The 15,770-nt window shown below is 36.4% G+C and overlaps 1 protein-coding gene across 6 annotated transcripts in view; it reads left to right on the plus strand.

Annotated features, from left to right (window-relative positions):
• Positions 1–15,770, plus strand: part of CDK14 (cyclin dependent kinase 14) — a 328,926-nt gene that overhangs the window by 97,349 nt on the left and 215,807 nt on the right. For all 6 annotated transcript variants that reach the window (XM_032181404.1, XM_032181407.1, XM_032181405.1 and 3 more), the window contains one exon: positions 11,534–11,613. In XM_032181404.1, the coding sequence (XP_032037295.1) occupies positions 11,534–11,613 (80 nt within the window). The remainder of the gene's footprint in view (positions 1–11,533; positions 11,614–15,770) is intronic.

Consider the following 15,770-nt stretch of genomic DNA (forward strand, 5'->3'; position numbering starts at 1 on the left):
GATTTGTTCTAAAAATTATTGTGCTTAGTATTTATCACCAGGTACATGTTAAAAGTTGTGGGGTTTGGTTTTCTTTTTAATAAATTTCATGAGATGCATAAGCACCAAGGTAATAGAACTGGAGGTAATGTTTCTTAGCTGTAAGAATAAAACATCTTCAAGGTGAAGGACAATACCATTTTGAAGAGTTTAATGGTACAATTTCTGCTAAAGGCATTTTGTGACAACATGAAGTGCTGTATGCAGGTATTTGCTTATTAACACACTGAAAGCTGTAGATAAATATCAAAGTTTGCTTTATAATAGTATCTTGCAACACTATTTTGAGTGTTTTGAGAGCAAACTGGCCAAATTGCATCTGGAAGAGTGCAGTTTGTTGTTTTTGTCTTTTTTGTCTTATTTATGTTATGTTATGTAAGTGTTTAGCTGTTTGTAATATAGACTTTATTTTTCACCTAACTGCTTAGGCACTTTTAGTTATCTTAATATTTGTTAATAGTAAAGACTTATTTCACTTATTGTGAGTGAATCCTGTTTTCCATTATGAGCTGTTCCATGTTTTTATTACAGCTTACTAGAGAGTACTATGCTATAATTTCGAGTTTTCCAAACCCACTTGCTCTTTTAGTTTATATTTCACTTCTACATTCATCTGCTTGAGAATGTTTCATAATGATCCATGATAAGAGTAAATTTGTGTTTGTAGGTTGGTGAGTATATCTTCTGAGCAGTGTGTACACCTCCTAATTCAAGTTTATTCCATTAAACAAAAATTGTCTTTCAGTTCGTGGGCTTCTTGAATCTCTGGAATAAAACCTTCTGTTTACATTGTAACAAGCTGGATCAGGGAGAGAAACAAAAGGAAAACCTGTTCAATTTCAAAATCTACTTTTTACACATTATAGAAGTGACTGCTGGCTTTCTCATTAACATGCCATGTTTTTGTATTTGACGTGCTTAGGCAAGTCACTGAGAATGTCTCCCAGATCCGGCTTGTGTTACTGATCATCGCTATTTTGCATAAAATGGTTCTTGGTAAATGACAGTTTTCATTACCAAAGTCTAAATGAAGAAGACATCAACTAGCTGAAAAAAAAATAAAAAGGAAAGGATACTATCCGAGTACTACAAAGATACTATTGCATACTAAATTCCAGAGCAAATTCAATTTAATTTCAGATTTTACACAGAATTTTAACATGGAGGAGTCTGGGATTTTTTATTTTATTTTATTTTTATTTTTCACAGTTGCTCTCAGATAATTTCTTCTATTTGTTTTTGTTCCATTATCACTGCTTAAGCAAGGTATTTTTTCAACAAATAGATGGGCTGTAAATGCACTGCAACTGTAATTTCTAAGTCCAAGTAGTTGAAAAAGTAGTATATTATTTGCATGCATTCAGCTTTCAGAATCCAAATCCAGAATGATATTTAAATATAAATAACATATAATAAGAGAAGGTAGAGATTAGGAGAGAGGGAAGAATCAGAGATGAGTCCAGGTTTGGGTGTTAGGCATCTCCGTGGATGGTGATGTTTATATATAATGACTGCAAAATCAGGAAGAGCTTTAAGAGGTTTATAGCACTGCATATAGGAGTTGTATTCATTCATTTTACCTTTCCTTTAGCTTTTTAAACTGCTTATCTCTAATCCCCATGATGATATATCACTCGAAACAATTACTTTATCAAAATTTCAGAATTTTCTGTCACCCATTTCTTTTTTGCTACATTTCTGATGGGAATTGGCAAAGTGTTTCAGTGCTGTAGGTCATCTGGGTTTAGCCTCATATTGTCTCTTTTTTTTTTGTGCTGCTTTGAATATTCTCATGAGTGTTCTGAAAGTACAGCGTGTTGTTCTGAAAGGACTTAATGTGTCCTTCAGTGAGCTATTTTATAGCAAAATTCTGAAATAATTAATGTGTGGGATTTCAGCTGTATGGTATCAGTTTCAAGACTAAAACTTGAATAAATGACTCAAAAAGTTGTATCTGAGGAAGTCAATGTGTTCAACTAATGGTATTCCAGGCTGTATTAGGAGGAGTGTTGCCAGCAGGTCGAAGGAGGTGACCCTTCCCCTCTATTCATCCCCAAATATTTCTTAGCCTCATATTGGCTACCTGGTAGAAGAGAGGTACGGAATTAATGGGGAGAGTCTGGAGAAGGACCACAAAGATGATGAAGGGACTGGAACACCTTTCCTGTGAGGAAAGGCTGAAAGCTCTGGGACTGCTGAGCCTGGAAACGAGAAGGCTGGCGGGAATCTTATCAATGTATAGAAATACCTGAAGGGAGGATGCAAAAAGGACTGAGCCAGGCTCTTTTTGGTCATGCCCAGTGAAAGGTCAAGAGGCAATGGGCACTGAAACAAAAGGGTTTTTGACTGAATATCAGGAAACATTTCTTTATTGTGTGAGTGATGGTGCACTAGCACAGGTTACCCAGAGAGGTTGTCTGGTCTCCCTCTTTGGAGATCTTCAGAAGCCACCTGCATATGGTCCTGGGCATCCTGCTCGAGGTGGTCCTGCTTGAGCCAGGGAGGGTTGGACCAGGTGACTTCCAGAGGTTCCTTCCAACCCCAAGCATTCTGACTCTGTAACTATGTCTTCTTTCAGAGGTTAAGGCTTTCCCTAATTTTGATGCTTATCTTAAATTTGAATCTATGATCCATTGGAAATACAACTTCTATAAAGCCCTCTTTGAATCTCTTCAGTTGAGCAGAAGTTTCCAGAAATAGCATATAGCTCAAAGTCATTTTTAACTGAGCCTGGTTTTATAGGGTTGTTTGCTGAAATCCTGACAATTTTTTTTTTTTTTTCCTAAATATCTGCATGTGATTTCTTTAATGGAGAATCCTTCAGTCTTTTAAATGATTCTCCCTGCTGATCATAATGATAGAATAAAAACTCCATGATCCTAGCTCACCACTTGAAAAAATGAATAGATACATACCTGCCTACAAATACATAAAATCAGCCATTCCTTTCTTAAAGTAATGTGGACGGTAACTTGCTTTCAGGGGAAGCTTGGCTTTTTTTTAGAACATGGAGCAGAATCAGCAGTACCAAGCCCCTGTCTTCCTATAAAGTGTTTTCTTCTGTCTATCTGAGCATCTGTGGTAGTATCCCAGGAACGTGAAGTGAAGTGGGCTAATTCCTCTTAACGGATGATGGATTTCTCTTTTCGTAGTCAGATTAAATTGATTCCCTGGAGTGTGGAGAAGCAGCAGAGTGAACAGGGTTGTATGACTGAGGAAAGTGAAGCAGTGTTCTCTTAGACTAGGCTTTTTTGTGTGTTGGAGAAATAGCCACACAGCCATTTGTTTTTTGACTGACAGTTGCATCAAGAGGTAGATCTCTTTGAGTTCACTTATTGAACTTCAGATGTGCACAAGATGAGCTTCATTTTCTGTGTTCTTTCAGGTTAATTTCTCGCTAGTTACTTTGTTGTATAAAATTACAAATGGCTTCTTATTGCATACATTGGTTGAAATTCAGATCACTAAAGGGATTTCTGCTACTTTTACAGTAAAATTTTGGAGAAATAGACTGAGTAACTTGCTAATGGCACTACAAAAAGATGCAAGTTTTACTCTGCAAATCAAACATTTACTCTGTTTGACTAATGCTGTGAACATGTCATCTCTTTTATTAACATTGACTTAAAAAAATAATAATAATCCTACTGAAGTTGAAAAGTGTTGCAATTTGACTGGGAAGCAAGGAGTGGGTAGTGTTGCAGTCATAATCTCTTTGCCTTGCTTTATATTTTCTTGACTCATTTTCAAGGTTTCACATTATTGTTGAAAGAAAGCTCATCATAACATAAATTTGTATACAACATAAATGCTATGGCTTAACTCTTTATCTCTACATACTCTGTAGGGGGAAACTGCAAAAACATTACTGTATTTGTAAGTAGTTTGCAGAGAACAAATGTTAGAGCAATAGATTCCTTTTGAATTATCATATCATTTCCATTTGTGATGGAACTGAAGAAATTCTGTCTGTATCAACCAATGAATCTTCCTCCTGACATTGACCTTCTTCCTTCTTAAGCATGACTAGAATTGACGTGCCTGAATTTATAGCAATGTTATCTCGCTTGATCTGTGACAACTAAATGTTGATGTGAGCCCTGAGAATCCAGGGACAGCAGAGAAGAGACACTCCTAACTGGAGCCCCTTGCAAAGCAGTATGAAGGCCTTCCATACTTGCCCTGGGAACTCTGCACATTGCCCTTAAAGGAAAAAAACTGTGCTTTTTGTGATAATTATGTGTTAGTATGGTTTGTATCCTCTCATCCCACTGTGTTTAATTGCCCTTCCAGCAAAGAATTAAAGCAGATTACTTCAGTTAAAGTGATGTGGTCTGTGACTGCTGCCTGCACAGCATGAATCTGTATTTTGAGAAGCAAGCCGATGGTATATCCACTGCATCTCCCCACTGTGATCTCAATATACCTCTTGCTTACCATCTGCTTTTTAGTGCACTGGAAAGGGGCATTTACTAAGTTGTTTGTGCTCAAAGTACTGCAAAAATGTATAGAACTCTTAACAGAGAGGTCAATCAATAAAATTTTGCCTAAAATCCCTGCTGCAAAATTCCATCATTTCAAACAATTTATCCTATATAAAATGCTTGTCCTAAATTAAATTCTGGTCTCTATTCCTGTTACCTATTAATATGAGAACTGGTCTGATGGGGCATGGAGTAGTATCCTGTCAAAGCTTGTGCTGTCCCCCCGAGTTCAGTTCCACGAAGGCTGTGGAATTGTGAAGTTCTTCATTCAGTCGAGCTGCCCCTGCAATTGCTTGAATTTATTTATTTATTTATTTATTTTTCAGGGTGATTCCGATGTGCACCAAAGGATGAATTGAAGCTTTTCAGTTAGCCAGGCCATTTTACATTTATATCCTTCGAAGGCAGTACTTTTTCTTATTCACTCAAAAATCAATAGGGAGTTAGTGATATGAAGTGCAGATCTTAAAGAGAAATATTGCTCAGTAAGACAGTCCTCATACTCTGCACCAGCTGTGGTTTCTATGCAGTATTATTCTTGTGGCAACAGGGAATAGTTGAATGATCAGAGGGAACCACCTCTATTTGTTGTTGCCATGATGCATTGTAGTATGCTTTATGAATATATAGCTGACTGTAATATTTCATATATATGTTTGTGGATGACTGCTTACGAGAAAATGATCACTCAGGGGTTTTGATTTTTATGTTTAGGGTGCTGAGGATGCCTGACAGGGCTAATTGTTATTCTGACTTTATCTTTCTTTTAAGCTGCACTATTTCATTTATTTGTCTTGAAACCTCTATGACTCTCATCATCTTTTCCTTTGTTTTATGTGCAATCTATTGCAAGTGCCATAGGCTTTGGGTAGCCTGAAGAACTTGCTGTTTTGTCTGTCACACTTTTTCTTTTTACTTATTCCCTAAGCATTAGTCTATGTGATGCGATGGATTGTGTTCACATACTTCTTTATATATTTTATGTGCAACAGTCCAGTTCACAGATAATATGTTTTGTGGTTCATGTCATCTTAGCGACTTAAACTTTCTGAACCGTTTCTTTTCTTTCTCGGAAATTGTGTGAAATCAGTGTTCATCTACAAATGAAACTGCTTTCATCTGTGGAGTACCAGATGGCTGGAAAAGGAATATATATTCATGGATTATGAAAATGCACTTTATAGTTACCTACTAGAGCTGCCTGATATGTTTTCTTTGTTTCTTTTTTTTTTTTTTTTTTTCTATCAATTTCTTTTTTAAGTTGATAGGTTTTGAAGATTATTGTAGGCTGCTTTTTATTATACATTTTACAGTCAAGACACAGGTTTATAAAGCATGTGAGTGGATGACTTATAAAAATTTCTAGTATTACTAATCCTTCATAAAAACAGTAACTACAAGATGAACTTGATGCAAAGCTAATAACTTGTTGCTGAACTAAAATGCCAAATAGTGGAAAAAAATGTTAAAGCAGTGTAAGTACTAAAATAAGTTATTAAATAATTATTCTGTCTGAAAACATTTTAAAATCATGTAAGCTTAAAGATTCTAACTAGAAGATGAATCATTAACTATGTCAATCACTTACTGAGTGAATTTTTCCACATCTAAAAGAACCTAGGGAGGATTTTCTTTGTAGCTGTACAGATTGAAAAGAACATTATACTATTTGCTTTGACCTGCAAAGTACAAAAGTACAAAGGTAACAAGGCATTATCATCTCTTGTGACAGGTGTGGAAACCAAGGAATGAAAATACATTGTATTACCCATTGACTGCACAGAAAAATGTGGTACAAGAACTAGGATAGAACATAGCTATATTGAATACAAGTGCTAAAAGGTATTGGATAGTAATTTAGCAACACTATCATGTATATTCATGATTGGAATCATAGATTCATGGAATGGTTTGGGTTGGAAGAGACACAGTTCCAACCCCTCTGCCATGGGCAGGGACACCTCCCAGCAGACCAGGTTGCCCAAAGCCCCATCCAGCCTGGCCTTGAACACTGCCAGGGATGGGACATCCACAGCTTCTCTGGGCAGCCTGTGCCAGTGCCTCACCATCCTTGTAGTAAAGGAATGATAGACAAAACACTGAAGAAATTTGTAAACTAAGTGCCATTATGCACCAATATACTTCCTAGTTAGCCATGGGACTCTCTGGAAAGATCGCTGTGACTATATGTATGCAGAATTAGGATAGAGGCTGCTCTACTTACAGTAATACCACTACATTTGTCTTTGAACCTTCTTTACAAGAAAATCAGGTTTTGTGGAGCCCGAAGGGATGTGAGATGCGTTGAGGAGGACCAGGGCTGTACCTGTCTCTCCCTGCTGCCTGTGCTGTGTCATTTTCTTCCAACAGGGATGGAAAAGTGTGGCCCCCATGCTGAGACAAGCATCTGATATTAGTGCTAACTGAGCGATGTAGGTTGGTAGGTAGAGAGAGGGACCTGGAGTAAATTCTCTGATGTCGCACACCAGCTCCTGTCCAAATGAGGACTGTGGTATTGTTTGTGTGAGGTTAATTTGAGTCCCGTGAAGAACTAGATCCCTAGGTTCCAGTGGCAATGCTCATTAATAATTCAAATCCTTCACATCTCTTGGAAATCTTTGATCTCTCTCTCTCTCTCTCTCTCTTTTTTTTTTCCCTAACCCTAATAAATGTCAACAATGTGAAATATCTTTAATCCACTGGTCTCTTTTAAAGGAAGGTAAAATTTGTTTAAAATGGAGCTTTAAAGATGATAAAAGTCAGAAAGATAAATCGATGAGCCAGGTTATTCCCTTGAGTATTACACAATAGAACTCTAGCAGGGCTGTAAATGTTTTTGTAAATTCCAACTGTAAGTGATTTTCAGTAATAGAAATATAGTCCATGTTTACATTGAACAGTGTCCATGTTTACATTGAACATGTTTACATCGAACCTACAGTGGCTTTGCTTCTGTCAGGTTTCTTTCAAAGAAAAATTCTGGCAGAGCTTGGTTTCATTAGGTGATCATGGTCTGATGTGGGTTTCAGACACGCATTTCTGACCTTAATATCACTACAGAGTATGTCTAATTAGGTATTTTCTGAATTTAATCATCACACCGAGCCTTTCGTGTAAATAAATATTTAGCAATTTAGAGTTGCTTTCCTTCATAAAAATTAATTCCTTGAAATAAGCATCGAAAACATGAGCATCATACCAGTACTGCCTACTGATTTTTCTTTGCCGAAGTGTTCCCAAGCTTAGCACTTGCTAGAGTTATGAACTAAGCCTCAACTCCAGCCAGTGGTAAAACTCTGTGTTAAATAAACAGATTGAAATCAGTGGCAGATTTTATGTTAATTGAATCTTTTAAATGTGTTATATTTAGAACATTTATTGCATCTAAATATAACTGAAGAACTTGTGAAAATAGTGTTATTGTACTCTTTTGTTTTCTGTGTGGCTTCATCAGCATTACCCCCAGTAAAGCCCATTAAGTCATCAGTTACTTTATATTCATCACTATTATTTGTTCTTAATGATGTATTAAAGCACTAAATCATTTATAATCTTTTATGCTTTCTCATAAATGGTCATTTTTATCAATGTATTTATTTTGGTAATACTGATATAAGCTGTTATAGAAAAGGCTGAATGACACATTATATCAGAATTTTTTGTAACATCTGGCTCATTTGTATTTTTTATAACATACAGACTTTTACCATATGCCACATGAAAGTATTTGGACTCATTTTTCTTCTGTCTACGTTGCTTGTAAAATCTGAAATATATTAGAAGAGATTATATAACATTAAAATGCTGAATTTCCATAAATATGAAAACTATCCACCAGCTGCTGGTGATTTAGAGTTATGTTGCTTTGTGTGATCATTAGAGGGGCTTCAGGACTTTTGTCCTTCTGGAGATTTTTGGATAAACGAGAAAGAGAAGTGCTAGTTTCAGAAGGAGGAAGGCTTGTAAGTTAGAAAATAGGAACTTTATAATTAATATTTTTCATTAGTAGAAATCAATGGGACAGCTAACAGGATGAAGAAGATAAGTGAAATCCTTGGCCATGTTTAGTGTATTGTTATGAGATGCTGTGAAGTTGTTTACTTTCGGCAGTGAGCAGGAGAAGTGGTTTAATGGATCCTCGGTGTTGAAAGATGCAGCAGCATTGGTTTTCTCTGTCTAAAATGCTCTCTGCCTATCATTTTTTTCTTATATTTGAAAATAATAAAAATACTGAGCATGCTTTGAAAGTTGTGGAAGACATGTGAAGTAATATCTGGGGGGAGTTCTGCTAATCTAATCACTACTGAAGTCTCCAAAGTCAAATTCTGATGGCTTGCAGAAGTAGTTTACTCTGTGTCTCTTTTTTTTTTTTTTTTTCAGTGTTGTTTCTAAGGAAATTACCACATTATTTTGGCAAGTCATTACAACATTCAGGGCATAATTTCATTTTATAGCTGACTTGATCCCATGGTGAGCTGCTCCTCAAAGAGGTGGTCCTGATTCTTCTTGTATATTTTCTAGTGTTTTTCCCTTTTTAAAATACAAAAAATGCATTTTTCATTTCTTATTTTTTTTTTTTAAGGGTCTGTCTTCTCCTTTATAACTTCCCCAACTGTCTTGCTGTATGGTCAGTCAAGCATGAGAGTTGATACAAGACAGCGGCAGGAGTGTATGGCAGGGATTTAGCAAGAGAAAAGCTCTACCCAGAGGTAGCTATTAGCTCTTCTCTGCAGTATCATCTAACTGCATCCTGAGATTGCATCAGTGGGAGAATAGCTAAAGGATGTGAATGTACACACCTATCTCTTTTAATTGATAATACTTTGTCAATTCTCATCTCTCCAGGTACACTTAAAAATTGTCCTATTCTTAGAAAATGAGCTGAAGAAAAAAGAAGTTTTAATGACTGAATAGGAAATGATAATAAGGGACACTATTTTTTTCCTGGAAGTTGTAGATTGGTATTTTGGATATTAAAAATACTAAAAGGGAAAAAGCAATCCCAGAGGAACACTGCTTAAGATTAGCTCAGTTATATTAATAGTGTTAAAAGTTGCCTTAATATCTGTCAAGATGATGATAGGTAACAGTGACAAAGTGGCAGCAATAACTGAATAGCAGAGCCCACCTACCATGTTTAAGAGTACAGTGTAATTGTGAATCCATCAAAGCGAGTTCCATATTATTGCTGTTTGTGTTATTTATTACTATTAGTGAATCAATGAAATGCAGAAATTCGGAATAAAAAAACATAATCTGCACAAAAATAGGTGCTACTTTTTAATCTCTCTGGTAAAAACGTGGCACCCACATTCCTTAGCACCTCAGTGATCTGCTTTTTCCATTTTCTTCTGCATTGCCTTTGCTGAATAGAGCATCCATCCTGTTCCTGATGTGCGGAATGAACTTGCTTTTCTTATTTAAATTCCTCCTGCACAGTTATTTCATCTATTGTAAAATAATCAAATTATCCAGGTGTCTAACTTACTTATATGTATGTGATAGGTGGGGAGGTGTATTGACAGAGGAATTGAAAACTACACATGTATATGAACCATGTCTGTCATCAATCTTTCTACTTCTACCTTTATTATGGTTTATTCTTCTGTCTGTGTATGACATATGAAGTTACATGAGGCAAGAGGTATCTTTTTCTGATAATCATAAGGAGAAATCCAGATAATGTGGTAGGGCTAAGCTGATAATTATCTTTCAACAATGAGTAGTGGCTTGAGACTTGAACTGATGCCAGTATTTTGAATAGTTGGAAGGTGACAAGTAAAATGTCTTTTGATAATCAGGGCTTCTGAAGTTGTTCAGAATCATTGTGCAATGCACTGTATAGGTCTAATGAGAATCTGGCAATAGTAAAAGTTAATCAGAAGAAATAATACAGTAGCTGTCATGTCACTGAAGTCATGTAACTGCAAAAATTAGAAGCTTGAGGGAGGAGATGAATTCAGAGTTGGTGGGTATCCATGTCATCTTGCTTAGAAAAATGAATACATCTTCTAGGGTCCAGTGCAATAGGAAACTGCTTCCATGACTGCAGGAGTGTGAAAGCTCCAGTGCTTCCTTGGGTCTTGTGCCTGTAAAAGCTAGTTTTGCTTTTATAGAAAGAAATCAAAATATTGCTAGTATTTATTTGGTAACTTTTTGGTAACTTACCCTCACAATTGCTTGTCATAGCTTGGGAGTCTGTTAAAGCTTCAGAGGTATGAGCTTCTTCTTGAGGATTTTAAAATCTGATTCAGTTTTTGTGAGATTTAATTTGGCTAAAGTGGACCAACTGGATTTTTAAGGCTTTGAATGGGATTAATGTGTAGTGAAATTTTGAATTCTAGAAGTGAAATCAGCCAAAGAGATTTTAGAATAAAGTAACTTCTGTTGTGAAGTTTTGTCCCTTGGAGCACCAAATATTTTTAAGGGTATAAAAGAGATTCTTTATAATCTAAAATTAGTCTGGGTCATGTAGTCAAGAATGTACCTCAGGAACAATTGTGCCCTGAAGGGAAATGACCTAGAGTGACCTAAAAAATATTTCCCATCTCAAACTTCCATAGCTTTTGGAGGGTAATAATTATGGGTGTGATGCAGTGGGAAGAAGGCAATCAATATAAATATGGATTTACTGCAAGTTGAATGATTGATTAAAATCATATGCCTTTTTGTTTGAGGGATTTGGTCAAATACAGGACAGATGCATTAAAACCAGATTCTGCAATGTGATACTTCTTAACAAAGCTTCAGTTTAGTGCTGTGATAGAAAGGAAACAGACTGACTCACAGAAAACTGAGATCATTTCTTGAATTACATATGGGTGTGAAAATATAAAGTTGACATTATGGAAGCTATGAAGTGTTTCTTACAGTGCTATAGATGAATCACTGGTATTGACAGGAAGAAATTGAATAAGTACATGATGGGAAACAAGTTTTATTAGGAGAAATACTGTTCCTGCTTTAATTTTGTTTTTTATCTTTCCTTCCCTTCCCCTTTTCCCTTTCAGGGTAAATGGAAAACTGGTGGCACTGAAGGTGATTAGATTACAAGAAGAGGAAGGAACCCCATTTACAGCTATCAGGGAAGGTATGCACAGACATTTAATGAGTATACAAATTATTATTATTATTATTTTTAAATTATGTTACACTTCTTATTTCAGTGCAATGCTGTAGTGAATAGCTTGAGAATTCAAATTATATGATCGTGTTCTCTGTAGGGAGAAACTGGTTCTTCAAAAACAAAGCCTCTAGTGTAGGAGTTGTTAAATAATGCAGCTCTGCCTCTGCTTTGGCTTGCCTTAGATTTACTATGTAAGTGAATACTTAAGAGCTCACTCATGTTTAAGGTGGGTGTGAGAAGTCCCTCTGGAAGATGAAGAAACTGTGTAAGTAATGCTTCTTGCTTGGGGGCAGCACCTTAAAATGAAGGTAGATGTAATTTGTCATATACATGCAGCATGAAGAGAAGAAAAGCTTTTCTTGATGAACGCAATCAGAAGATCAGGGCACACAAAATAAAAGCATCATAAAAGCTGTGTAGGGTTTGGACTAGCTTTAGTATGTTTTCCCTTCCCCATGGGTTTGGGAATAACTCTTCTCTAGCTCACTCTGAGATGTCTGTCATGCTTTCTGCTCTGCTCCCTTTATCCTTCCTTGTCAGCCTCTTTCATGCTCCCTGGTGACAGCTGCTTTATCTGAGCTGGGCGGTCTCAAGCTCCTTTGCAGAAATTGTTCTGTGTGCCTTCTCTGTGTGAGCCTTCTCTGTAGGATGGCACTAAAATGAGCTTTGGTAGAGAAATAGTAAATAAATTGCCATCACAGAGCTGACTCAAACTCAGTTAAAATTGATAGTGAACTGAAGATATGAGACTGTTGTGGCTTTTGAGATGTCATTGAAAATTGTGTTGACTGTCTCAGCATCATTCCCGAAGCAGGAGGAGCCATTGACATCCCAGAATCTCAGTTTCCATAGGGTCCAAAGAGCAGATCCTGTGTGTGAAGGGTGTGGTTTCATGGCCATGTCAGCCAAAGTCCCAGCAGATGCAGCCTTGTTATCCTTTGCTTCTGCCCTCAGGCACATTTGGCACCATCTGCATGCCAGCAGCAGTGTTCCCGTCTGCTCGTGCAGTGAGCCAGCCTGGCACTGGACTGGGAAAACATCTTGGTTTAGTGGGACTGACATCCTGAAGTTAGAAACTTGTAAAATACTGTGGATGATTACCTTTTTGAGATTTAGCTACATTTTACATTTTAAAGGCAGTTTCCTCACAATGGAAGAAAAACCGTGGGTGGCTAATATATAAAGGAATTTCATCAGTTTTTGTGTGTTGCTTTGTTTGAGTCATAATTATTGAATGATCTGACACATTTATTCATAATGGTATACATTTTATCTGAGTTGCCTGTTTCTGCAGCTGTGCCATGATAACGAGGTGTGTAAATGGTTATGAGCACAGCTTTCTGTATTTGCAATGCCGAGTTCAAGGCATACCAGCCGGTGTTTCAAATATGTTTATTATTCTCCAGTCTTTTAGTTTATAGAGTATTGACTTAATAAGAAAATAGTATATACAGTTTTCTTGTGCCTGTTTAGTGACACATAAAAGGTTTTTTAATGTGAGCTTGGTCTAGATGAAAGATTATAGCGACATAACTGTCAAATACAGAATAATGCTTTTTTTCTTTACACTTTGTTGTCTCAGCTCTGTATAAATAAATATTCTTTAGGAGCAGGAATAGAAATCTTCTGCTTGATTTTTTTAATTATAGAAGCCCACTTGCATGAAAATATTTTTCACACTGTCTTTGGAGAAGTTTTCCTTTTAGCTGTGAGTTCAGCACCATGGTTATTGCTGGTTAAAATTCTTGTACTTGGTATTAATAAAACAAAGCTCTTGTCTAGCAAAGCTCATAAGGTTATTAATTCATATATATAAGTATGCAGTATCTGAATGATTTTGATGGGACTATATGCATGTTTTGTATTTCTAAGTATTCATCTAGGCTGGGACTAGATACAAAGGCTATTATGCTAATATGAGTTTTTTCTGGACTTTTGAAGACTTTTGGTTAGGAGGAGTCAAATTCAGGTTACAAGTCAATTCTTTGTTGTTTTATTTGTGTGTAAAACTACTCCTGTCTTCTGGGTAGTGAAACTTCATTTGGATCTGAGAGAGCTGTTAGAAGAAATACACTCCTAGCTGTTGTATATATATCATGTGGAAGTCAGACATACCTGAGATGTAAGTAAGAAGGGGAAAAATCTATATTTAGATTATTTTGGCTCTTGCTTTTCTTTACTTTGATTTTGTCCAAAAAAAATGTTAGGGCTAGAAAGTAAAGAAAACTGATGGTATATTGAAAATGTAACTTTTAGAAGGTAATTTTCACGGGGTGATGCCAGACCTGTATTATTTGACAGTAATGCTGCAGCTGTGGGTTTAGCTAGTAGGACCTGAGGGAGCTGTTGCTTTCCCCTCTGCAGCATCCAATCCATCTCAAAAGTGTGGTTTTCTACAGCACAGCAGTGGCTGATCTCAGCAGCATAGGTGGGAAATGAAAATGAAATGCTTCTATAAGCTCCTGAAGTTATCTGATAAGCTTGAGACTGAAAAGCAGTAAGAATGAGTCACTGTATTAAGCAGATCTCTGTTGACTGACTGAGGCCCTCCTGCCTTATAATTTAGACTGGGACAAATAGAACAAGGGTAAATACCACTGAAGATGAGATCAACTTCTAATTTTGGTTATCTGAGTAGTAGTGTTGTCCTAATCAAAAAAATGCATATATGGATGGTATCATGAGCCAGAGGTCTGTAGGAGGGTGTTTCTTTCCAAAGTCTTTCATAACGGAGGAGCCAGGCAGGTTTTGACTTTGACTTATTCCTTATTTTCTAATTTTCCATTAGTGCAAGGCAAATTCAGACAGAAGTCTGGTTGTTTGTAAATTGAAACTACTGTAAATTAACTATTTACCATTTCTCATGGCTCCTTGTGTAAAGAAATGAGAGAAAATAGCATTCCTGCACTGTGTTCCTATTGGGGGTGTTCTGTGATGTTAATTAGGGGGAAGTTACAGGCTGAAATCTTAAGCAGCGGTCATGCTGAGGGAATTTTGTAGCCATCTGTGCAGAGGAAAGTGTATTGTTACTCTTCTGACAGCAACAGAATGAGGCTCAAAGAAAACCAAAGCTACATAGAAAAAAAAGATCAATTTAAGAGAAACAGGAAGATGTAGAATTTAAATATGGATTATGTGACTGTGGAAAAAGGCACTAATTTAGCTGAAACAACAACAAAAAATACAATAAAAGGTAAAATGAACAAAAGAAAAGCCAAAACATACAAACAAAAAACCTCAACCCACCAACAGTAAAGCAGCATAAGAAAAATCATAATTAACCTTGATGATTGGATGAGGTTTAGCTGAAACTTCAGTGAAAGCTGCTGCTTATAAAGTAATTCTGCTTTTTCAGCAGATGTGGTTTTGTGTCTTCCACCATTTATCAAAGTCTGAATGAAAGGAGGTTAAATGTGGCCTATCTGTGAGTGCCACTCAGCTCTCTTGAGTATGTAGGATGAAATTTAGAGGCAGCCTTTGCTAAACATTCCTTCAGCCTGGTCTAAGTCAGTTGTACCAACATAGGCTTTTAGTGGCATGCAGTTTACAGAATGTTTCGCTTTGAATTAACTCAGTCTGGGGAAATCTATTTTACTTTTGAAGAGCCTGAAACTAAAAAGAGGAACAAAAAAAAAAAAAAAAAAGGCATCTGATTGAATGTATGTATATGACTGAGATAACCTATGTTACTTTCTGGACATGGTGCAGGCTTAGTTCCTGTTTGTACACCAGTTTATTACTGTAAGGATACTAAATGTGTTGCAACTGTGATATTTGAGACAGCATGGAGTCTGGAAATCATTTATACACTATTTTCTCATGCTACTGAATACAGATTAACAAATGATTGGTTTTCTGTGTTAAGTGTATTCTTTCACTGTATTATTAGTTTATCCTTTTACTGTAGCTATCATTATCAGCTGTTCAGAGATGTCTCAGTAGCAGAGTTAAAATGTGATTAAATCCACTGCAGCCAGCAGAAAAGTTCACTGACCTAAACTTTATCTCAGATATTTAATTCCCTTAATTTCCTGTAATATCATACTTCCATCTAGGCTAAATACTGAACTATGTGATAGGTTATAAATCTGGACACATCTTGATTTGCTATTCCATAGTTA

Source organism: Aythya fuligula, chromosome 2 (assembly GCF_009819795.1).
Source record: "Aythya fuligula isolate bAytFul2 chromosome 2, bAytFul2.pri, whole genome shotgun sequence".
Taxonomy (NCBI): domain Eukaryota; kingdom Metazoa; phylum Chordata; class Aves; order Anseriformes; family Anatidae; genus Aythya; species Aythya fuligula.